Source organism: Cryptotermes secundus, unplaced genomic scaffold, assembly GCF_002891405.2.
Source record: "Cryptotermes secundus unplaced genomic scaffold, Csec_1.0 scaffold2444, whole genome shotgun sequence".
Classification (NCBI taxonomy): Eukaryota; Metazoa; Arthropoda; class Insecta; order Blattodea; family Kalotermitidae; genus Cryptotermes; species Cryptotermes secundus.
The window spans coordinates 520,542-546,808 of NW_019723340.1; the positions used below are offsets into that span (position 1 = coordinate 520,542).

At 38.9% G+C, this 26,267-nt stretch overlaps 1 protein-coding gene across 3 annotated transcripts in view; it reads right to left on the reverse strand.

Annotated features, from left to right (window-relative positions):
• The window catches only part of LOC111861883 (catenin delta-2), a 113,901-nt gene that overhangs the window by 43,461 nt on the left and 44,173 nt on the right, over positions 1–26,267 (reverse strand). For all 3 annotated transcript variants that reach the window (XM_023846823.2, XM_023846827.2, XM_023846828.2), the window contains exons 9-13: positions 25,178–25,331; positions 24,346–24,485; positions 21,309–21,547; positions 4,978–5,120; positions 1,095–1,347 (exon numbers count right to left, since the gene is read on the reverse strand). In XM_023846823.2, coding sequence (XP_023702591.2) covers positions 1,095–1,347; positions 4,978–5,120; positions 21,309–21,547; positions 24,346–24,485; positions 25,178–25,331 — 929 coding nt within the window. The remainder of the gene's footprint in view (positions 1–1,094; positions 1,348–4,977; positions 5,121–21,308; positions 21,548–24,345; positions 24,486–25,177; positions 25,332–26,267) is intronic.

Sequence of the window (26,267 nt, forward strand, 5' to 3'; positions counted from 1 at the left end):
CGGTGCCTAAACCCAGAAGACAACTTTCTTCACTTCTTAAGTTGTTTGAAGTGGTTAACATTGACACAAAAGTAATGGAAAATAATTCAACTCTCTCAACATCTTTGGCACACCCTGAACTGTGAAGATTTTATCATGTTTTTATATTCTCTTAATTGTGACAGTTGGCAGATTTTTTTCTACAGCAAATTACAATGGCTCTGCATGCTATGCACTTCTGCCTCAGGGCAGGAAAAAATCCTTGTTCAGACATACAGTTCTCAGAGTTGGGAATATGTTCTTTTCTGTTCTGAACAAGGGAGAGAGCCAGGTATGTTTAACAATACCATATAGAGCACCAGCTATAAATAGTTTGGGAAGAAAAACTTAAACTACAACTTATGCAAAAAGTCATGCAGTAAAGTTGTGGTTGGTTAGAAATCCCTTGTTATGACTTATTACGACAAAAGTTCTGTGGAAAAAAATGCTCTCATTTTATAAGATTTTTCCATATACATAGCATTAACATACTGAAAGTTCTGGTTTATTTTTTAATTTTCCTGGGTATGATTATGTTCCTGTAATAAGCCACACTTGTTACACTGCACCTCCACTGTGTGTGAAAGCTTAATAAATATGCAAAATATTCACGAGTACCAACACGAGTATTACTTTCTCTACTTCTGGGGGCACATGGTAGCATAGTTGGTTGAGGTACTACGCTACAAGCCAGAAGGTCATGGAATCAAATCCCGATGAAGTGGATTTTTTCAATTTACCTAATTCTTCCAGCTGCACTATGGCCCTGAGGTTGACTCAGCCTCTAACAGAAATGAGTACCAGGAATATTCTTGGGGGTAAAGGGCAGCTGGCATGTAAGGCTGACAACCTTACCACCATCTGTGAGCCGATTGTCTAGAAAATGTGGGAACCTCAACATCTCACAACGCTATGGGCCTCCACGGCCTGTTACAGGGATAGCTTTACTTTACTTTTCTCGTAAGCAAATTATAACACAGGGTTTTTTGTGATGGTAAAAGTGATTCTACTAAATAGCAACTACAGATACCACTTTAAAACTTCTACTGTCAAGTAAACAACTTTCATAAAAATACCAATGAGTTCTTTGTTGCGCTGATCAATGGCTAGATTCCTCAAGGCTGTGGCCACTGCACAGACAACACGGTCCACTTCCATCCGTAACAATTCAACAAGGATTGGAAGCCCCTTTTCTTTGCGGACAGCTGCCCGGATTTCAATACTTGGTTGCCAATAGCAGGCTGCCAGGTTTTGTAGGGCTCCTGCAGCTGCTTCTAAAGTTTCAGGATTCGAGCAACTTTGCAGCAGAGAAAGATACGACTGTACAACCTATAACATCAAAGTATGAAATCAACAATCTGACAAACAACGGAAAGCAGCAGCAACACTAGATTTCCCATAGAAGAACTCATAATACACTCTTATATAACCGTTTCCTTGCATACAACACAATATTTTACAGTGGTGCACAGTATAATTTTCATTATTCCACACATGCCTCAAAACCCTCCCTCATCTGCCGAAGACCTTGTCTTATCAAAGTGCTGTTCATACTGTACTTGTTCACTGATGGCTTTTTATGGTCATTACCAAGGTTTTTTGTACATACATGTATTCAAAGTTCTGCACTACTTACAAAAGAGCCCCACTGACCTTCATACATTATAAGAATGTAATCATTACTTATTCTGACAAAATTCTCAGGGCATCAGTACAAGGAAAACTAATCCATACAGTATTCTGTTAACATTAAAATATTTTAAAAAGCATCTCGAGTTTCATCAACATTACTGTAATACTGGCACACAACTTTATAAACCGTGTACCCTGGAGCTGTGGCCGTTTCTGAGGTACACTGCTTAATGACACAACATCCACAAAACATGCACCCATATATCAGTCTTCACTGTCATTCAGCTAAAGAGAATCATGCCTGAAGCAGAAATATTCTGAATTATAATATATATCAAATGTGGCTTAGTTTGCAGATGCACTGTGATCCTTCATGCTCACTGCAAAAAAAAATTGACTTGATACTGTGACATGACAGCAGAAAGCCAAAAACAGAGGAACGAAAAAAAGCAGCTGTTGCTGGGCAGTGGCATGGTAAACACATTCCTGCAGCAATGAGTAAGCACACAACAGAGAACTGCTGGAAGCACTGTTTTCTATTTGGTCTGCACTAAGCCCATATAACAAGGACTCAGCAGCAGTCCAGTCTTGAGTTGCACTGTTAGGAGCTACTACCTAGCTACTAGTGTATAAACAGAAGACTTTATGTGTGTTGTAGTTAGTAAACTATAGAGCATGTAATAAGTGAGACTGTTATAATTATTTGTAGTTACGAGTTTTAGGCATTCAATAAATCCAATTATCAATCCAAACTCTGTGTGACAAAATACAATATTAGTGCTAAATGAACATTTAAATGCAACTGACAAAATATCCTCATTCATAATAAATACACTCAGTAAACAGAAGTACAATAAATCACATGATGTGAACACGGAAGACCATGTGGAAGCAAGACATTTCTGATATATAGATTCTTTCATTCACGTGAGGCACATATGATGTCAACTTTAAATTAGGTTGTAAGACACACTGAATGAACATTTTACAACAAATTTTACAATATCCCGGGGGCCAATGAGCTGGGATGGAGGAAAGTTATTAGGTCCAAGTTCTACCAGAAAAACATTCTGTGACCCTGAAAGTGATAATGAATACAAAGAAAAAGAAGTTACGTTCATAATAGTAACTTCCACCTGAGAATTTTACCTAAATAACTAATAACATTACAGTTCCCAAAAATTCTCCACTGTGTAAGAGGGTCATCTTATGTCTAAGGTTATCTCATAGTGAATAAATACATACTATGGTGTAAACAGCAACCTTCCAAAACCTATTATGGGAGAGCCCATCCTCCCTCTTCATTTCATTAGCATGGAGCTCAATTCCTATCACTTCCCCCATAAACTGGTCCCTTAACCTGGATTTCTTAGCCAGGATACTGGTGTCACTGAGCATAATATGAAGACCTAGGCTGATGGCGTGTTCTGCCATGACTGACTTCTCCAGTTGATACAGTCCGACATGACAGTCATGTTCATTAATCATGATCCTGATGGAACAACCAGTCTGTCTAAGATACACATTTCCACATTCACAGGGGATGCTATATATGCCCATTATTTTCTGGCCTGGGTCATCCTTCAAGAGATAAAGGAAACTAAAGACTTTCCTTGGTGGGATGCTGAGATGTCTACTGTCTCGATCTTATCCTTGGATAGCACTCAGCTGATGAAGTTAAGATATTTGGAAGAAGCACATAAAGGTCACCATTATGGGGTCCTCCATGTTCTGACTTGCTCCTAAGGTGTAACGGCATAACAAACCTATTTCATGCTGTCATCATTTTCATGAAAATCTTCTAAGTCAGGTCCAATTCAGCATGAAGTCTCTCCTGGTTACAAATGCTTTTGGCTTTGTATGCCAAGTTGGAGGGCACAGCCTACTTGTTTGCTGGATGGTGGTGTGACTAAGCATTCAAATACAAACTACTATGGGTCATTTTTCTGTATAAGATCCAAGGAGTCATCCCATCTTCTGTAAACAGTGATGTTCAGGAAAGGGATGTAGTGAAGTGCTTGCCATCTCCTGCTCTCCATCCTTTTCTTCCTAAAGTCTTCATCTGGCATCCTCTTCTTCTTAGTTCCTTGTTGCACCCTGGTGGAAGGCTGACTAGAAGTGTTAGAACTCTCACTCACTTGGTGTGTTTTCTTATACAGCCTCATAACAGACCACCTAATTGACATCATTCTCAACAGGACCTTGACTGTTGTGGCCAGAATGGATTTTTCTTGCTGGCACCTAGTAACGGGGGTCTTTTCAATATTTCAATGGTTCCAGCAATCCTCAATATCCTGTCACAGTAGTTTTAATTATTTAAACTTATAAATAAAAACTCAGCATCAAAAAGCTTTCCAACAATTCAATAAGAGCTTATTATCAGATCAGATCAATCGTGATTATATAATTAACTCAGAATATTGAGAATATTCGCAACCAATAACCTTCTTGAAGTTTTAATTTAAAGGATATTATATCTCAGCATCCTGTTGCACTCTACACGATAAATGATACACACTCCATCCCAAGTGCAAACAATATATATTATATGTCTTTGATCTTGTTCTCTTCTACACTACATGTTTCGGCCTCTATCGGCCATCATCAGGTGTATACTCTTAACGTTGCTGCCACACTGAAACCCAGTCTAAAATTTAACGTTTAAAAAACACATTGTTATTTTTTTTTCCGTATTATCAACATCTACCTCGTTGATATGTTTCTGGTATGTAGATTATATTGCACACGTCAAATTTTCCTGTAGTAGCACTATAAAACCTTTAGTTATGATTTTAAAATCCTTTAAAATTTTCTCTAAATTTTAAATTCTAAATTTATAAAACCTTTAGTTATGATTTTAAAATCCTTTAAAATGTTCTCTAAATTTTAAATTCTAAATTTAAAATTTAGAGAAAATTTTAAAGGATTTTAAAATCATAACTAAAGGTTTTATAGTGCTACTACAGGAAAATTTGACGTGTGCAATATAATCTACAAACCAGACACATATCAACGAGGTAGATGTTGATAAAACAGAAAAAAAATAACAATGTGTTTTTTAAATGTTAAATTTTAGACTGGGTTTCAGTGTGGCAGCAACGTTAAGAGTATACACCTGATGATGGCCGATAGAGGCCGAAACATGTAGTGTAGAAGAGAACAAGATCAAAGACATATAATATATATTGTTTGCACTTGGGACGGAGTGTGTATAATTTAAAGGATGTTCAATTGTAAACAAAATTAAACTGCAAGAAAGACACATTATTATTTTGATCAGTTAACAGCAACTATGATTACTTCTGCTACTGATGCGAGATCTCATACCTCAGGTTGCCACAGAAGCTCCATCCCTTTGACAGGTTCTGTTCTTTGGGTGGTGCTTCGACTGGTGCTAGCTGCTTCTTTCTGCTGAACAGGCTGTGTCTCTTTCTTCTTTTTACTTGCACCAAAGCACCCTAAATTGTCGCCTGAAAAGAGAAAAATTGCACAATTATGCACAGTATACAAAAAATAAAAAATTAACATATAAGACAGTGGTTGAAATAAGCCATTTATTATAATTAATTGTGACTGATTTATTACCCACTGTCTTTGACTTGCATGACAAAAATCACAAATAAAAATTAACTACTTCTATTGCATCTATTTCTAAAGGACACTGGTTTTTAAATCAGTCATGTACAGTTTACTACAACATATATATTATAAAATAAAATAATAATACTCAAGATTGTGATCTCCTGGGTTCTGACACAATGCAGTCTTGTAGGTGGGTATGAACGTTTTGGAAGGACATCCTGCCTCCTTCTTCAGGACTGAAATGTGTAGGTTGAGGAACTGATTCTATTATATATGCAGGCTGCAAAGAAGGTGGTCACTAAGAACCAAGGGAGGGGCATGTTCCTCTGAAATATCAGTATCTGCCTACAAGACTGCATTGTGTCACAACCGGAAGGCCACAATACAATAACTGCCATGAAAATCTTAAAATTTCCATATAAATTAATAATAATCAAAGAATCATATTTATTAACTGACTTGCTGACTCCATGGATCAGACCTCATTGCCAAGAAATTCTCTGCCTCTTATGCAAACTGAAGGTTTACAAGAACCAGCCATTGGTTCCTATTCTGCTCCAAATGAACTAAATCCACACCCTCCCACTTATTTGTTTAAAATCAATTTTAATATTGTTCTTCTACCTACAGAGCCAGGATAGCACAGCCAGTACACCAGCTGGCTATGGGCTTCACAACCAAGGGGTCAGAGCTCAAATTACAGTAAGGACAAGATTTTCCTCCTCTCAATGTCATCCAGACTGGCCCTGGGGCCCATCCAGCCTCCTACCAATGGGTACCAGAGGCTCTTCCCCCAGGGGTAAAGCAGCCAGGGTATAGTGCTGACCATTCATTTCGATCTAGTGCCAAGGTAAAGAATGCGTGGATCTTTATATCCATTCCTCCATATATCTTCATGATGGAAAGGCAAAAACTGTGGTATTGTAATTACAAAATATTGAGCCATGCAGTGGCTCCGGTATGACGTCATGGGCTTCCAGCCCCTTGATTGAGGTTCTTAAACTTATCCCCCATCCCATCCCCATGCGGGACTGGGTCACGTGGTATTGCCCTCTCCCCTCCTTTCTACTCCTGGGAGCCTTGCTTGGAAGTTAATTCGAGTTCGGAGTTCAGTTCTGGTTATGGATCCATAGGGCCTTGCTCGCGGCGCCGAGCCAGCCGGAGCGACTGTCAAATTCCTGTTCGGCTGGGAGTCCAAATTTGGTTTCGGCAAGTACTGGGCTGGTTCGCGGCCGACGAGATCGCCCGCGGTCGCCCGTCGTTGGGTTTGTAGGACGGCGGCGACTCGTACCAGTTTGGTTAAATCTGTTTTTATAATTTATATTATGTATTTAATTTAGACTCAGCCTGTGGCCCGGCTATAATGTAGTAGTTATGTTTTCATGCAACCAAGGCAAACTGTTGCGCCAGTAAATATGGGTCATTCTGCCCGAGTTAGATGCCGCTGTGTGCGAGCATGTAAATGTGTAGTTAGTTCAGTTGTTCTGTTTAATTTCTGTTGTGTATATTAAATTCTGTTATTTGTTAATATATTGATTGCCATCATTTGTAACTACATTTACCACGCTGCTAGCTTGGATCCCTTACTCTAACTTAGGGAGCGTGCGAGCACAGCACGAGAGCCGTATGACGGAGCAACGTATCCCCCTCCGATTGAGGAAGGGTAGACGGAGCCGAAAGGTGCCAGAGAGTGATGGTGCTGTGGTAGCAGACTGTAAGACGGTGAAAGTGGTACATATAGTACCAGAGCAGACAGAAGGCACAAATGGTAGCAGAGGAAACGGCTCAATATGATAATGATAAAGTTGTTCCTGTGCTTAACTAATAAGTCCTTCACCACAAAGGTGTATGGGAGAGTGGATGTACAGATAAACATTTTCTTGACCTTGGCACTAGCTGGAAATGAGTGGTCAACTTCACGCTCCGCCCGCTTTACCCGCCGGGGAAAGATCCCCCAGTACCCAGTGGATAGGAGATTGGGTAGACCACAGAGTCAGTCTGGACTACTTGAAGGAGAGAAAATTCTGGACCCTACAGGGACTCTGACCCCTCAGTCGTCCAGCCTGTAGCCAGTTGCTATACCGACTATGCTATCCGGGGAGCATCGATGTCTCACAACCCTATGGGCTTCCACTGACTGTTACAGGGATAGCTGTACCTTCATTATAAAATATGGAGAGAATATACAAGGTGTGGCAATAAAGAAACCGGATTCATGCTCTAANATTAGTCATTCAAAATATTTAAGAATTTCCTACCCCAAAGCAACCCCTATCGTAATCTGCCTTATGTTCTGGAACCCACAATACAAACTCAGAAACAACACACAACTAATCAACCAACCAATCAATCAACTGGCTACCTAACCAAATAACTGACTTACTAACTGCATGATGAACACACTTTCATGGGAGAATATGAAGGTTAATACTGCTAATATACTGTGTCTGAAACACCTCTGAGTGTGCATCAGTTTCAGATGATAATGTACATCATTATACCATTAGAAAAGTTACGAGATTCTATGTTCAACATATAACTGGAACTAACATAACCATACCAGACATTTCAATGAACGCACAGGACTTTTAGTCCATTAGGCTGACTACTCAAGATATGACATACTCTCAAAAACTTTTTAACAAAGACTGGACATAATCCTCAGCCCATTCCATCCAACTCCCATTCTCTCCACCTACTTCCCTACTTAGTGTTAACCTGCAATCTCCTTTCCAGACTCCCAAGTGCATAAAGAGTCCCATAGTCTGGGACATAATGCTGTGTGGTCCACTGAGAGTCAATCGATGTAGCCCCAGAGCAGACCCAACAAAAAACACTGTTACTCTGTGGATGTGGGTGGCATGGTATCACGGGTTCCCTTGCAGCAGTACTGTCAGCCTGGTGACAGACTGCATGGCAACACCGCTTCCCGCAGCTCTACTATTGTTGCGTGACGTCACTGTAGACATGATATGTTCCTCTGTTGCATGCATGATCATTGTCATGCTGATAAGCTGTTTACTGTGCCATGACTTAGTAACGGCTTTCCATATGCTATAATGTGTTACCTAATTCAGAAAAAGTACAGATGATCTGACGCATGGATAGGATGATAACATAAGCCTATCTTTTATCATAATGTAAGGAATGTACACTAAAAATGATGCAATACCCATAATAATACCAATATCTTGATCATCCAGTCTGAGCCGCATAATGTATAACTGTATTCTATAAAATAAGCATGAATAATCTTGTTACATAATTTGAAATATAACTGATATTATTTCTTTAAATTTTCAAGTAAAATACATGAAGTTTTAAGATACTGTATTCATAGTTACTGATCACCCGTCTAGCATAAAAATACTAAGATCTGAAATAAAAAATGTCTTCTGAACCACAGACACAGACACACACACATTTACATAGATGGCATTCTTTGTTTATAATATCTCTGAGTGTGTATCATCAGCTAATGATGCAGATTGCTGTCATCATTAGAAATCTACTAAATACTACTATCTACATATAATGGGAAACAAACGCACCATACTGAGGACCTCACAGAACATGACAGAATTTTCTTCCATCAGATTACCTATTCAAGGTATGACATACCCCCAAAGGTGTTTTAGACAAAGAATATTAAGAAAATAATTCTCCATAGCATGAAGAATTGAAAATGAACTCCACCCCAATATAATGCAGAGATCAGTGTTTCCTTGATCATAACAAACAAATCAAATCAAACTGATCATAACATGTTATACAAGGCAATTACGAGGCTCGTCCATAAAGTAAGTTTCCCTGGGGCCGTTTACAGACACAAAACACAATTTCATGGAAATATTTATTGCAACATATACAGCAAGTGTTCAGCTATTTTTCAACATAATCGCCACCGGAATTGAGACATGTGTCATACCGTGGGACCAACTTTTGAATACCTGTGTCATAGAAGTCTGCCACCTGGGATTGGAACCACTGTGTGACAACCATCTCCGCCTCTCTGTCATTCTCAAAACGCTGATGCTCACCGGACAGGGATTTCTTGATGTGTAGGAAAAGATGGAAATCACTGGGAGCGAGGTCCAGGCTGTAGGGTGGATGATTAAACACCTCCCAGCTGAACTCCTGCAGGAGACTTGCTGTCCGTTGAGCCGTGTGCAGCCTAGCTTTATCATGCAGGAAGACAATACCGGCACTAAGCATCCCGCGCCGCTTGTTCTGAATGACCCGTCGCAATTTCTGCAGTGTTTCACAGTAATGCTCAGCATTCACCGTATCACCTCTGGTCAGGAAGTTGATGTGGAGAACGCCCTGTCTGTCCCAGAATACCGTGCACATCACTTTCCGCGCCTACAACATCTGCTTGAATTTCGTCTTACAGGGAGATCCACTGTGACGCCAATGCATTGACTGCTGCTTGGTTTCTGGGGTAATGTGTGCAATCCAGTTTCATCACCTGTGATGATCCGGTCCAGAAACTCGTCGCTGTCATCATGGTACCGCTGCAAAAAGGTCAATGCTGATTCCATGCGCATTGTTTTGTGTTCTGGTGTCAGTTGCTTTGGCACCCACCTGGTGCACAATTTCCTGAACAACAGGTGCTCTGTGACAATTTCGTGTAACAAGGAGCTGGAAATCTGCAGGACATGACTGCTGAGTTCTGCAATTGTGACGTGATGATTCTCCATAATGAGTTCCTGCACAAGCTCCACCAGGTCGTCTGTAATGATGGATGGCCGCCCACTGCGCTTCTCATCATGCACACTTTGTCGACCTGCTGAAAACTGTCTGCACCAGCGACGCACCATCTGCTTGCTCATGACGTTAGGCCCATAGACCCAGCACAGCTGATGATGAATTTCGATCGGTGCTATGCTCTGTGCATTCAAAAACTTTATCACTGACCGCACTTCACAGTTGGCGGGAGTTGGAATAAGAGCCTCCATCTTCAACAGCTGCAATGATGCTACTGTGGGAACGCAGGAAATTCCGTTTCTGCATGCACCATGCTACGTCATTGCTCTATCACGAACGCACAGTCGCTTCGCGCAATATAAGGTTTGCTAGCTGTGGGATGAATGGGAAACTTACTTTGTGGACGTGCTACGTATAAAGCACATGTACAAAGTAAAGAGCTAAAAATTATTTCAATTCATTTTGAACATGCAAAAAGTGTCTGAATATGACAAAAATCAACTACTTTTCTCCAATACTTTTTCTATACCCCCTCCCTCAGAACAAATTAACCCCCAGATCATGTGTTCTAACAACATAGATCTATGCTCCACATTCCACAGCAAAATTGGATACAGTAAACATTAAAACACTCACACTATTAAGCACTTCTACTTACATGCTTCAAAAAATACTGTATTCTCCCGCAGCGAAAAATGCATGCACACAGATAAACCAAGGGTCATGAAAGAATAAAATGAAATATCTGAGAATAATAATTCTCGATATTATTTGAAAACATCATTAAACACATGGATTTTCTCAAGATACTGCTGTAATTTATTCCACCCCTGAATGGCAAGCAAAGAAAGATAAAAACAAAGTATGCGTATGTAATTTCAGCAAGCTTTACTCTACCATCCATCTAGCATCCATGCACCTCTACAATTTAATGTAGACTGCGGGGGCATACCAGCCCAATTTGACCAATGGTTTTGAATTCCATGTCATGTACTAAAAGTTAATTATATATTATTCTTTGAACGAAAAGAATAGTTAGAGACAACCAATTTTTTAACTTTAGTAGCTCTTTCCAAAACAGAGCATTCATTTCACAGAATGTTAATCTGAGGAGGCTCATAATAAAACTTTTAAAATATTATCTAAACTTAAAATTTTACTTTAAAGGGTCACGCTCCATGAAATACTGTAACAATTGAATTTTTTTTATATGACAATAATTTATTTTAAAATTAGACTAGTAAGTTTGGTTCTTGGCCGAATGAAGCTGGAACGACCCAGGTATAAGTTGGCATGGTATATTATCTGCACTCCCAAAAGTAAATGTAAGTATTATATATTGGAAATTAACTATATTCTACCATGACAACAGTCACATTTTTAATCTTGTCTTACCTTGGCAGAGACTGTATGCTACAAAAGACATTTCAATCATGAAAACTAAAACTGCTATCCTATTATTCAAAAAAGTAATTACAAAAATAAAACCAGTAACATCCACATATTTGAAGATATATGTGGGGTCACCATATTTATGAACGTAACTTTTAAACAACTAAAGAACATAAATATTAAGTTTCACTGTTTGCAAACTAAGTATCTTTACAATGCCTTGAATACCTACAACTAATCTTAACAAAACGTAAGAAAATCTACATGAAGCTCTGAGACGTGTAAACAACTGCATTTCTGATATAAACTAACAATGAATGCATGACCAATTTTAATAATTTTTTTAAATAAAAAGTTGTTTCTTCAGAATTTGAATTAGATTAGTTATCAATTACTGCTTTCACATGTCACTATGGAGTGTAGAGTAATGCAAACTGAATGGATAAGATTCCATTATTGGTCATGTTCCATGTAACATAATGCACTTTCATGATTACTTAAGGATCAACACAAGTGAAACTTTTACCAGAATTACCATCACTATAAACTACTTTATCACAACATATTGTAAAGTAGCATTTCCCAACCTTCTGAGCTCCATGGACCATCTGAAAAGCCCTACCTAGGCCTACAGATAATCACATTTACTACATTTATCTATGTCATTAGCTATGTTTTAACAAATGTAGTTACTTGCATACATTTTTACTTAACCACTTTTTAATATATTACACATGTTTTTGTCTTTTGGAGAATCAAATGATTAATTATGTTTTACTCCCAAAATTATTTTCAACATCTGCATATTACAAATTTGGGAAATATTATCATGTGAGCTGAGCACATTGGGGAGGGGTCTGCGCAGGCCTCTCTTTCTCGACATATCAAAACTCCCCCTTCCCCTTCTCTTCTGGACTCTTTAAGAAACATGGAGGACTGCCTTGTTTGGATTAGCACCCTAACATTCTCGCAGTTGAAACATGAATAAAACTGTAGTTACCAGGCAAGAAGAGAACAGCCTCAATCTGGGCTTAGGAGTGGTGGAGTGTGGATGTGATGCAGACAGCACTGCAAATTGCAAGTTAGTTTAGTGCAAGGTGCACAAAGAGAACAGGGCAGTGACAATACAGTGAAATGGTGGTGGACAAGCCAAACTGACATCAAGAATACAGTGACAACTGACGGTGAGACATAAATATTCCAAAACATGATACATGTTCAAGTATGAAATAGATTTACAAACAAATGCTACAGTAAAGGTATGCCAGTTAAAAACACACAAAAGAATGTGTGGTTCAAAAGAAATACATTCAACAGAAATTTAAGAAGACCATCCACAAGACATTTGCAGACCACAAGTGGTCCGCAAACCATAAGTTGGGAAACACTTTTGTAAAGTACTGAGGATTGACAGAAACATGTCATACACTCTTAACAGATATTTATACTAACCCACACTCAGACAACTCTTGTAAAAACCTAGCTTCAGAAATGCCTTACACAGACTAATGATGAAAAAATATATAGTGCAATGATTAAATCATTGCGCTTTCCCATATGAACAGAAAAAATCAAGTTAAATATTATGTTATGTTTCTATTACTGTACACATTATAATATTTCAATACTGTACACATTATAATATTTCAAAGACTCTCATCTGATCAGACTAACTGTGCAAATGACGAGGGGAAGGCATGGCACTAGCAGCAGGCTGGGAGAGCAGAAAGAGGAAACAGGTAGAAGGTTCAGCTACAAATCACAGACCACAGAGCTATGAATCTGAATGTATAGAGAGGTAGTTGTTAACATTTTTCCACATGCAGAGATAGGCATGACAAGTAATGAAAACTACAGAAGAAAATATACAGCCACCTACTACATAACAAGTATTAAGTACAATTACAATATTAATCTAGTGCTAGTTGCACTAGTCATGATTTCTTCCAATCCTGGTCATGAAGTACTTGCATTCAGCACCAGTACTATTACAATATGGTCCCAAACTTGGGAGAGCATAATGAATTACAAATTGCATATTAAATTCTTTCCACCATTCAAATAAGAACTAATATGCTTTCAAGTAAAATATTTCAGCAAACTGTTGCTTCTCTGAACATAAAATGTTTCCAGGCTACTAATAAGCTTAATGGATAAAGAAGACCTCATGCTCACAAAACCAAAGGCTCTTATTTCTGACAATTGTCATGTAAACACTTGGAACAGTTCACAGTAACAACTGCAGGCTTTATTAAGTTACAGACAGTTCAGGTAAAATATAGTACAAACTTCTTAATGTAAGAAACATATTATTTTCTGGGATGTGACACTGTGCAGACTGGCAGAAGAAGAAAAACATTTCAGAGGAACATACAGCCCCCATATTTAGGATCAAAGCTTAGGCCAAACAAGCAACAAGTAGTCCTCTTCTTTATTACAACCGTCACAACACAACTAATATCAAGATCAGTGCCTAGTTTTGGCTCTGCTACATGTTTCGGCTATTAATAGCCATCATCAGGCAAATACATGGTTAACATATATGCATCACTGAATTGCAGTACTAGTAAAATTGGATACATTATTATTAATTATATAAATACTCGATGTAAAAATACAATAAATTAGATTATATAAAACAAAAGTTATGGTATAAAACAAGAATAAAATTCTTCAACTGATGTTTTACATCATCAAGTCAGTCCCTGGTTTTTGTAATTTTGTTGCGTTCCCATGGACAAATTGGAATATTCTATATTTTGTGTATATAAACATGAATCCCCACGCACCACACACATACGCCACTATTAAATTACATAAGCAGGGACAACCCATACGACCAATAGTCAATTGGACAAACTGCCCTGCATATAATCTAGCTTAACACTTAAACACAATATTAACAAATACAATACAACTACCTAATGCTTTTAATGTGAAAAACACTAGTACACTAGCACACTCATTACAACTCATTGACATAAATAACAATACACAAATGTGTTCTTTCGATATCGAAAATATGTATACCAATATCCCCATAAAGGAACTTTTCAATATTGTTAAAAACATTATAGCTAAGAATCAAAACATTTCACATGAAACAAAAATTGAAATTAATAACCTGCTAAAGATAATGTTAGAACAAAATTATATTGAACATAATTGCAAATGGTTTAAACAAAATGAAGGTCTTGCCATGGGAGCACCAACTTCAGCAATTCTTGCCAAGGTATTTATACAATATCTCGAACATACAACTATCACTAATATTTTGATGAAATACCAAATAGTAGATCATTATAGATACACTGACGATATTTTAATCATTTATAATTCCCATATAACTAACACTGAAAATACGTTGTATGAATTCAACAATATCCACCCTAATATCTAATTCACAATAGAAAAAGAAATAAATAATAAGATCAGTTTCTTTTATTTATCCATCGAAAAAACACACGAAAACCTACAACTAGAAATCTATCAAAATCCTACAACTACTGATCTAATCATCCACAATGATTCATGTCACCCATTTGAACACAAAAAAGCTGCTATAAACTTTCTCATTAATCGATTGAATCAATATCCCCTTTCGCATAACAATAAAAATATAGAAGAAAACACTGTTAGAACTATTCTAAATAATAATAACTACCCACTAAATACCATACAACTAACACAAAAACCCTACACAAAAAAATACTATGCAGAAAAATAAATGGACCACCTTTACCTATTTCGGCCATGAAATCAGATTATTACAAAACTTTTCAAGAATACTGAAGTTGGTATCTCACATAAGACAAAAAACAATATAAAACATCTGTTAAAAATAAATGATGACAAAAATTATATGTATAATATTAGTGGGGTTTACCAACTACAGTGTTCTGACTGTCCATTAAAATATACAGAATGTCCCAGGAGGAATGTGCCAGACTTCGGGAGGGTGTTCCTTATGTTAAAGTATGCCGATATAATCCAAAACACCTATGTCCAAAGTTGAACGGTTATGGAGATAATGGCCCAAGAAAAGTGTGGTCTTCTGGCGGGTCCACGCACTGTACCTGTCAGCTGACATGTCTTATCTATGTTTGTCCTTGAGTGTGGTGATTCACACTAGCCGTAAGCTTATGTGCTCCCCTCAGGATACGTTGCGGCCGCGTTGCGAATGGGTGGTAGGTTAATTGTGCGGAGTTGCTGAAATGCCTTTTGTGTTTTCACACTTGGAATATTGTGATATGCATTTTGTGTATGGATTTTGCAGTGGCAATGCACATGCTGCTATTGAAGAATACCAAAGGCGTTTTCCCGGTTGAAGGATTCCATCTCGAAGTGTATTTAAGTATTAAGTGTATTTAAGTGTATTAAAGAGATTTTCCATCAATGTACGTTTAATATAGTTATGTAGTCAGCTGATACCAGTATGCGCAGTCAGCCATGTTACGTCAGCGCTTGCCAGTCATGTGTCATGTATAGTGCTTGGAACCCTAAGGACAACTATGACATGGCGTGTGAGTTTCTTTGTAGTTCAATTTAATGGCTTCATGTCACTTAGAAGTTAGTTTGATGTTACATACATTATTAACATTACACAAACCACATGTTCCTGCCAGTTTTAATATGTATTTGGTAATCAACAAGTGTGTAACACCTGTCAAAGTTTCACACTTCTCTGGCCATTATCTCCGTAACCGTTCAACTTTGGACATAAGTGTTTTGGGTTATCGGCATACTTTAACATAAGGAACACCCTCCTGAAGTTTGGCACATTCCTCCTGGGACACCCTGTATAGGACAGACTGGACATACGTACCTTTAAGGTCAGATTCAGAGAACAACACACGAGACATAAAAAATAACAGACAAAGCTCCAAATTTGCTCAACATATATTGGACACCACACATGAATATAATAAGATAGAGAAAACATTCGAAGTTCTATATATCGGCAGGAGAAGGAGAAAGCTCTAGATTGCATTACGTGGAGGAACTGTTTAGGAAGAGACTGTGGACCTGTCATCTGACAGATTACTGATGATGATTATATCGGCAACAAAGGCTGAACCTTGGATACATATGAAAGATTTCACATTTACGAAATCAGCAAACTAAATTTGCAATTGAATGATAATTTTATCGAAATGTTTAACCCTATATATGATGTAATAATTGATACATACAAAACATAATATACAGACATACCCCCTTCCATCACTTCTGCATACACCTTATCTCTACCTCCCCACTCCCTCCCTTGCATTGACTTTAATCTTACATCCCCAAATCAGTCGTTGTTTACATTCCCTACAGAATGGACAATACTTTGTAAGGTGAGGCACCGACTAAATAATAAGTAATATACACTATATCTTCAATACCAAAATCAATTGCTGACTACAACAAAATTTAATACTGTTACTTTCATATCATTTTCAGATTAACATTAATAATACTACATCTACATCACAAGCCTCCAATACATTTTTGTATATACAGTGAAACCTCGATTCATCGTTTTAGTCGGGGGTCCTGAAAAAAAAAACAATGGTTGCGGGAAAATGATACATGTGGGCCTATATAAAATGAATGAAAACGGTCACATTTGCCTATATGTATTAACTAAATCAAAAAAACGTAAACCAGTGATAATATTTCCACTGTCAAGTCCAATTTGAGTTACTACTTTTTTAAAAAGTCATTAATTTTCATTTGTTTAGTAGCACCTTTCCTTTTCAAGCTGAATAATAATCTTTCAATATTAACAATGTTCGCTTGGTCTCTTTCGGTGATGTTGTGAGCATATATGAACGCTCTCACTGACTCAAATGCATGAAGCGCTTCCATAAAACTGGGCACTGGTTCGGACTCGGCTTCATCATCATCTTCACCACCATTACCTTGCCCTTCCTCCATGCAACTTCCACTTCCCACCGCACCACACATTTCTTCAACACACAGCACACCACATGTCATGAGCTCTTGGTCCAGCGACATGTAGGCGTCAAAGTCCACACCGGTGGTGCCTGCCCCCAGCCAAACCCAGTCTTCGGCTTGCGTGACATCATCCTCACCACTTCTGTCCACCTCTGTCACGTCTGACCCTTCCTGATTATTCACATAGCCACACTTCACAAAAGAGTTCTGGATTGTGGGCTGGGTCACTTGTTGCCATGCCGAAACAATAAGGTGAATGGCACACAGGATGTTGATCTTGCACTGGGCCTCTTTCCCTGTGTCAGTCAAACATACAACCCTCTGTACTAGCTGCTTCCTGTACACCTGCTTGAAGCACTTGATCATGCCCAAATCAAGAGGCTGTATGACACTTGTGCAATTTGGAGGGTAAAAAACCACCTTTACATTCATCAAAGATGTATCTGGACAATGAGCTGCACAATTATCTATAAAGAGGAGGATTTTCCTGCCTAGTGCACTGAATGACGCATCAAGAGCATGCAGAAAGCCTCTGAAAATCTCTGATGTCATCCATGCTTTCGAGTTGGCATAGTAAGTCACAGGTAGCTTCTTTACAGTTTTGAAACACCGTGGTTTCACAGACTTTCCAATAACAGTGGGTACACATTTGTCTGACCCATCGCTGTTTGTGCACAGCAGCACCGTGAGTCGCTCCTTCGCACTTTTTCCTCCATGGCAGGCCTCTCCTTTCAATGCCAGCATTTGGTCTGGCAGGCAGTTGAAAAAGAGGCCTGCTTCATCTGCATTATATATGTCCCGAGCCTCATAGCCCTCCAGCAGTTCCAGAAGTCTTTCGAACCAGAGGTCCGTGGTGTTGATGTCCACAGCAGCACTCTCCCCGGCCAATTTCTTAAATACCAGGCCGTGGCGTTGCTTGAAGCGGGAGATCCAATCATTTGAAGCTGAAAATTTCTCAATCCCGATTGTTCAAGCTATTCTGAGGGATTTCTCCTGCAGGATGGGCCCATCCACAGGTATGCCTGATGCTCGGGCCTGCTGGTACCAGGCAAAGAGGACATTTTCCAGCTTGCTGTAGGTAGACTCCTTGTCCATCTTCCTCTTCTTGGCTGACATACCACACTTATCAGCCAGCTCTCTGATCTCCCTTTTCTTTGCGATAATCGAAGTTAGGATTGATGGTGGCAGGCCTAGTTGCTTGGCTACGTCAGTCCTCTTCTCTGATGGGGTTTTTTCCACCTCTTCTATAATGCGCAGTTGTTCTTCTAAAGTCTGAACTTTTTTCACAGGAAACGCCATGTGGGAGAAAATTGTTGATGACACTAACAATAATACGAAGCACATCGAGGATCAAACACGTGATGGACTGTATACTCAACCAGGCAAAATCGCGAACTGAGTTGATTCACACGATTCACACTAACATAAAGGAAAGTTTTCCTAGCTGGAAGGCTCTCAGCATCCCTTTATCGCTCACGCTCATTGTTTTGCAGGTAAGACACACTCACGGTCGCATACCACACATTTTGACGGTACTGCAACTTGCTATACCACGTTTCAAAAACATCAACCGCTTTTACTACTACCAATGCTTACTAACATTTGTGTGGAGTTGCACTTTCTTAAAAACGATCAATGCGGGGTTAACATTCATGGGGACCAAGAATTCCAACCGACAGATGCGGGAAAATGATAAATCGAAGAATGACTGATGCGGGTTTTATTTCCATAGTTTAAATAGGATTTCTTCAGGGACCACAGAAATTGAACGATGGATCCGGGGAAACAATATATCCGGGAACGACAGATCGAGGTTTCACTGGGCACAAAATATAGAATATTCCAATCTGTACATGGGAACACAACAAAATTACAAAGACCAATGATTAACATCAGTCAAAGAATTTTATTCTTGTTTTATACTATAACTTTTGTTTTATATAATCTAATTTATTGTATTTTTAAGCGGCCTCCGTAGTCTAGGGTAACGTTCCCACCTCATGATTCAAGGTACGCGGGTTCAAACCCGGCAGAGGTCGTGGAATTTTTAAGGGCAGAAAAATTCAGGGAACAAGTCCTCCAGGAGGGACTTTAAGCCGTGGGTCCCGTGTCGTAGATTTACGGCACGTAAAAGAACCTCATGTCTCTAGGAGACCTCTGAGCTAAATTTAGGCAATTTTCCAATGCCTCCGGTAGATGGGGGAGCTTAGGTACCACTCCCAGAGGAGGGATGACCTCACTGACAGAAAGGGACTAACTATCAGATACCACTGCCAGTAGAAGGCCGAAACCTCGCTGGCAGAAAGGGAACGATAGCAAGCACCAGTACCGGTAGGGTATGGAGACAGTAGAAATTCAAAGGGGGACGCACAATAGATCAAACTGGTCGCGGTGCATGGGGTAACCCACCCCCTCAATACTGAATAACTGAACTGAATATTGTATTTTTACATCAAGTATTTTATATAATTAATAATATTGTATCCAATTTTACTAGTACTGTGGTTAAGTGGTGTATATATGTTAACCATGAATTTGCCTGATGATGGCTATTAATAGCCGAAACATGTAGCACAGCCAAAACTAGGCACTGATCTTGATATTTGTTGTGTTGTGACAGTTGTAATAAAGAAGTTGTATATTATAACACAACAGGATGCATGAAATTAAAAGCAGTCCTCTGCTGCTTGTTTGCTCAGTATACAATTCCCTCTGGAAATGGAGGCAGTAAACGCCAACAAAATATTGGTAAACTTCTACCATACTACATGATGCCACTTTCCAGAAGTTACTCTTCACACTCAGTGTCATGAGAATCTCAAATCTGACTTCATTAATGTAAGTTTATATGAATAATTTATCCACCTCTAGCCTCTGATCTAACAAGACATAGATGGGTGGATCATATTAAAATGAATCTTAGAGATAGGCTAGGGTGGTATGGGCTGGATTGATCTGGCTCAGGATAGGGAACAGTGGAGAGCTCTTGTGAACATGGTAGCGAAACTTGCTGGTTCCACAAAATGCTGGGGAGTTCTTATATAGCTGCACAACTGGTAGCTCCTCAAGAAGGGCTCAGCTCCATGAAGTTAGTTAGTTAGTTAGTTAGTTAGTTAGTTAGTTAGCCTTCGATCCCATTCAAAAAGGACATTTTGCACAATATTTCATATGTATATGGTTTCTAACAACAATGAGAATACCTTGGATTACACAGCATCAAATACCAGTTGTTATAAAGAAGTCATCTGATGAATGAAAATGAATGCACTCTACCAAAGCAAACTGATCTGTACAATTTGACCAGAGTATGTGTACGTATTTACCCAATCAGTTACCAATGACAAAGAACACTTATTTTTCACCTTAAAATGATCTCCTTGTATATAATCCTGAAGCATTGATTTTCTCTAAAATATACAGTAACCCTATTTTTTTCACAGTTACAAATATTCTGCTGAATTTTATTTTCCCACCAGAGAAACAATCCATGAACAAAGGTCAAGCAATTAACAATATCTGTCTTTTGCCATCCCTTTTTACAAATGTTAAGTCTGAAGCATACAGGTTGAAAATAAAATCCTGTCATTAGAGGAAAGCCATGAACAAATCATATACTTATGTTCATAATCAATCTAAAAGAGATAAAAGTACATTCACAATAGACCCAAAGCAATTACATTCAATCTTGTTCATTAGTAACTGATAGGTTATAAATGATCCTGTACACATTACAGACTTAAAATGAGAGGTCAAGTTGATCACTGATGGTGAATTGGAATGAGCTGAATAAGTGTATTTCAATGTACTGGCATATCATTCACATGATGAGAGTGAAAAAGAAATGAAAACTCAGTCACTAGAATTTAAATTAGAGACAAAAGCAGATTCAATCCCTGATTGATTTTTTTATTGGAGATAAGTTTCAATGGATCTGGTATATACATTTAAGAGTTACACTACTTGAGTCAAATTACTAACAAATGCTGTACACCTGCAGTCAACGTACCATGCACAAAAGAAATATCTCATACCTTTAGGCTGTGCTCCAACTCTGCTTTGTGCTGGAAGAGGGTGTTTGTCATAGTTTGGATCCTCTACTTCTTGGCATCTATAGGATAAGTTACGCAGAACACAAACACAGTTCTCTACACTCTTGTTGCCGATGTTGGATTTTTCTATCGCTGACTTCACAACATAGAGTAATGAATCTACTAAGCCTTCACATTCTCTTAACTTTTTTCTTGCATATTCCCCTGCAGAACTAACATTCCTAAAAAGAGCACAAAATTCTATTACCATTTTTGCAGTACCGTTCGCTTTCATGATAGTAAAGTGCTACAACAACAAATGTGAAAAGTCACTGTATCACACCAGAGAGACTGTGACATGAGACTGCCCATCTTCCTCCTTGCCTACAGAGCATCCACTCATGACACTATGAGCTTAACCCCAGCTAACACAGTGTATTAGAGAGAACTCTACCTGCCCTGTGGCCTACTTCTGGGGCTCCTCCTGATAAGAAATGAACCACCACTCACCATGCAGCAGGCCTTGTGGATCGGTTACATGACATCCACAATTACTTCTGTCAATATTTGAAGTTGGCCAGTGAGAGAAAGCACGCTACAACTGCCTGGCCATTTCCACAGATTACTAGAAGGGTAATCAAGTGTGACTGCATTGCCCAAACCACACTAAAGAAAAAGTCATCCAAACTTTGACCATTGTGGGATGGCCCAAAAGAGGTTGTCACCAGAATCAACTATGTGGTGTACAGAATTCAGCAACACCCTGGAATGGAGATGATGGTAGTATACCTGGACTGGCTACCTTACCTGAGAACTGCTCAAGACAAGTAGCCTTAAGGCAGGAGCAGCTAGAGAACAGCAGCGCAAGACCTATTCCCTAAATACTGCAGATCTGACTAAATTGAAACCAGAGGAAGAAGTGTCAAGACTGGTATAAGGACATGATGTTATCCGCAAAGGTGATCATAGACATCACAGACATACCACCTCAGAGAGAAATGGCAGTATGGCTGTAGGCTACTTGGGACAAGCAGCCTTCAAGTGGGAGCAACGTGCCATGATGCTTGAAAACAAGAATAGTGGAGCCAGAGATGTCCACTACTACACAATGGCTTGGTACACACTCCTATGGCAAAGTATATTCACAAAACAACAGAAGAACCATTGGAAGCTGTGCTCTCTATGCAGTCCATGCTGAGGCTATATAGTGAAGACCAACAGGACAAGCAAGACACGAGTTGTGAGAGAGACAAAAATATGATCATGTGTCCCACAGGGACCAAAACCAAAACCGACTGTGCTGGCGAAGACTGGCAGCAAATAACCAGACCAGGTGAGTCAGTCATGAATGGGGAGTTGGCAACACATAGTTGGTGGTTATCTGTGGGCATGAAAGTTGAGGAATCTTCACTGGTAGAAGCTGCTACCAAACAACAGCTGAGAAGTCTTACAGGTTAGTGAGAGTGCTATAATTATGGGCCGTAAGCATTAAGCCCAGTTATTTAACCAAACCCTGTGCCCAGGCCCTAACACATGACAACTGTGACATGATGCCTGAAAGCCAGAATACTGGAGCCAGAGGAGACATCAACGAGCTAGGTAATGGCTCAGTTAACACATTTCCCTAACAAATACACGTGCAACAACAGAAGACTCACTGGAAGAGGTATTTTCTATGCAGACCATGCCAAGGCTATATAATGATGACCAGGACAAACAAGTCAGTCTTATAACTCAGTCAGGGTGATGAGACAGAAAAATATGATCATGTGTCCTGTGAGACTTGGAACCAATAATGACTGTACTCATGAGACAGAAATGTAAAATCATGGGTCCCACAGGTCCCAAAACCAAGAATAATTGTGCAGGCAAAGGCCAGCAGCAAATTACCAGACCAGACCATACCAAGCTAGGCAATCATGCGCCAAGAGTCAACACACATAGTAGGTTAGATGTGAACATGGGAAGCAGAAAAATCTCCACTGTCAGTAGGGGTTACCTCACAACAACATGTAACCAATTACTCTTTTTTAATAATATACTTCGCAAAACTTAAATTGTGGATTTGTAAGATTGCGTAAATCATCATGCGCTGCATTATGCTATAGGCTATACATTAGATGAAGGATGATGTAATGGCGGATACTCCTTATGGAGCTGATAATTCGGGAACTTTTCATTTGTCCAGTGAGGCAGTGATGCAAGCTTCATACAGCAGTTAGCCCGGTACTTCCTGGAGTATAGCCAATCAAAAATGCCAGTTACTGGATGATGTCATGCCTAGCGACAGTAGCATGATAACGCAATTCTTTGTTCAAAGACAGACAACGCATAGCTTCTGAACTGTCAAAGACGCGTGTGTCTCTCCTCGAAAGAGGAACAAAGGAACTGTGTATAGCCATCATGTGTGTTACTAACAATGTAAATAATCAAAATTAAATAAAAGTGTAAGTGTTGTGACACTTGTCATGGTTTTTGTTTGACTGCCTTGTGCTTCAGTGATTGATTGTGTGTGTAGATTAGTAAGAGTTACATTTATTTGTAGTTAGAAGTCATAAACGTTCAATAAATCGAACTACCTCTCAAAACCTTCCATCTAGTCACTAATAGGTGACTACATTTATAAACAGCTCTGGCCAAGCCCACAACAGATTCATGAAAAATATGGGATAATATTTGATCAAAAAATCTTTGAATGGAATTCTAGTGTATCACTGTCTGCACATGACATCATACATAATTTGCTGATATCACTGTTGCAGATGACAAAACAGATGGCCAATATGAATAAGTGTCTGGACTCCTGTCAGCAGAGAAATATGGATAAAAGCCATCCTTTTTTGTGTTGAAATCTCAAATAATTAAAGAAACATATTATATCACAGTGTATTTGGTTCCAAATGTAGTACAAAATGTTTACATGTGGTATATCTGCTTATATTTCATTTTAAAATTTTCCATCAAACTCACTATTTCATGTAACAATGAGAGGGTCAAAACTTGAGGTAAAAAAAATATGTTTCACATTTTATCAGCTTACCTTAAAACACCAGATGCATTCCTGAATATTGTGGACCAACATGTCTCCCCAGGGGACGTTGGGTCCCAACCAGAATGTGGAATGATAATATTGTTTACAACAACTGAGAGTCCATCATCAATTATTGACTTCTTTAGATCCTGTACAGAAAATAAAGCAGATAATAAAGACAAGTGTGCATAAGACATTATTTATTCCAACAATTTATAACATTCAATTACCTTCATTCTTAAAATAAGCACTGGACCAATTACACTGAAACCTCACATAAACACAACAGACTTCTATTGGTTCTAATATTTCCTATGTGGGTGGTATGTAACAACAAAATAATCAAAATCAAATTGAAGCCAAGCCACAAGGCCATGCCATAGCTCAAGCAGTTAGTCACTGGCTTCCCACAACAGCAGCCTGGGCTCGATCCCGGGTCTGGTCAAGTAGGATCTGTGGTGGAAAAATGTGGCACTGGGGCAGGTTTTCTCGGAGTACTTCGGTTTCTCCTGCCAATCTTCATTCCACCAAATTCTCCATCATCATAATCACCCAGGGCAGGTACATTAGGCCAATCAGTGGCCGCTGTGCCGAGTGGACCAGCTAGACTCCACCCCATAATAAGCGGAAAAAAAAAACACTGTTTCTATATTGGTATACTGTAAATTTGTAGAAAGGCACCTACATATTGAACCCAGTGCCAGGCTGTCATTCTGCCAATCATCTAAAATTAAATATAGTTAAGTCTAAATATTCCCTGGATTTCTCTATATTCCAATACTTAAATCACTTTAAAATTAAATTATAAAAATTACTGCAATTTCTGAAGCAAATGATATACCTCACATGATGACAAATTCCATAAGACTCCTGTTACAAGCTCCTTTACTTCACCATCAGAAGATTTCCGTAATAGGTTTATAAGAGACGGAATGCCACCAGCATTTTTTATAGCCCGCTTGTTTTCATCATTTTGTCTTCCATATGACAAATTTTGGTAAAAAGAAAATTTTTAACAGACTATTAATTCAAAGTGGTATGCCAGCAACATTCCTTGGAATATTTCTGGGGGCATTACAGAAGAAAAGACATAGCTATTTTATGCAGGATGATGCTACAGTACCAATTACTAATTATGTCACTGATGCTTTTAAACGAAGTATCTGAAGACAGACCAGTAAGTCACAGAATTTTGCCTGCAATATTCCCAGAGTTAAATCCCTGTGATTTCTATCTGTGGAGTAACCTACATGAAACAAAGTGTATTCAAATAATCCCCAAATGGGATGAACTTAAGCACAGAATCTATGGAACAACTGCATCTACTGATGTCAGTGAAATGAAACTAACGTCCATCTTTTCAAGAGACCTGAAGTTCGTTTAAGATTAGAAAGCAGACCTTCTGAGCACCTAAGATGGCAGTGAGATCTACTTTATTACTTAAGAAATTCAGGTCTATGTTCATAATATTTGTCACATTACCCGCCAATCTAGACTTCACATTCTTGGGAGGCGGTGGCTAAGGTTCTGGCTAGCAGGCTTAGTGTAACAGTCAGGAGACTGGACCTTCACAAGACTCGGTAGTACAAACACAGGGCCTCTTCTTCAACATCCAGAAATGTGGCTATTTTTAAACAAGCATATTGGTGGCAATGACTGAGTAGTTTCCCACCTGGCCACTTTGCCTGATGGTGCACAGCCTTTCTTCAGTTTAAGGCCAGACTTCTGCATGTACACTTGTTTCTCAGTAATTCTCATTTATGCATACTTTCTTGTCTAAAACAGATCTAAAGGGCTAGCAGAACTCCAGTGGCTAGTGGGATGGCTAAAAATCACTATTAAAAGGAGGGGGTACTTTAGCGGGGTTATTTCACAATACCGATTGTATCTAAAACACAATGTACCAAATGGGAGGATGACAGATGAAAATG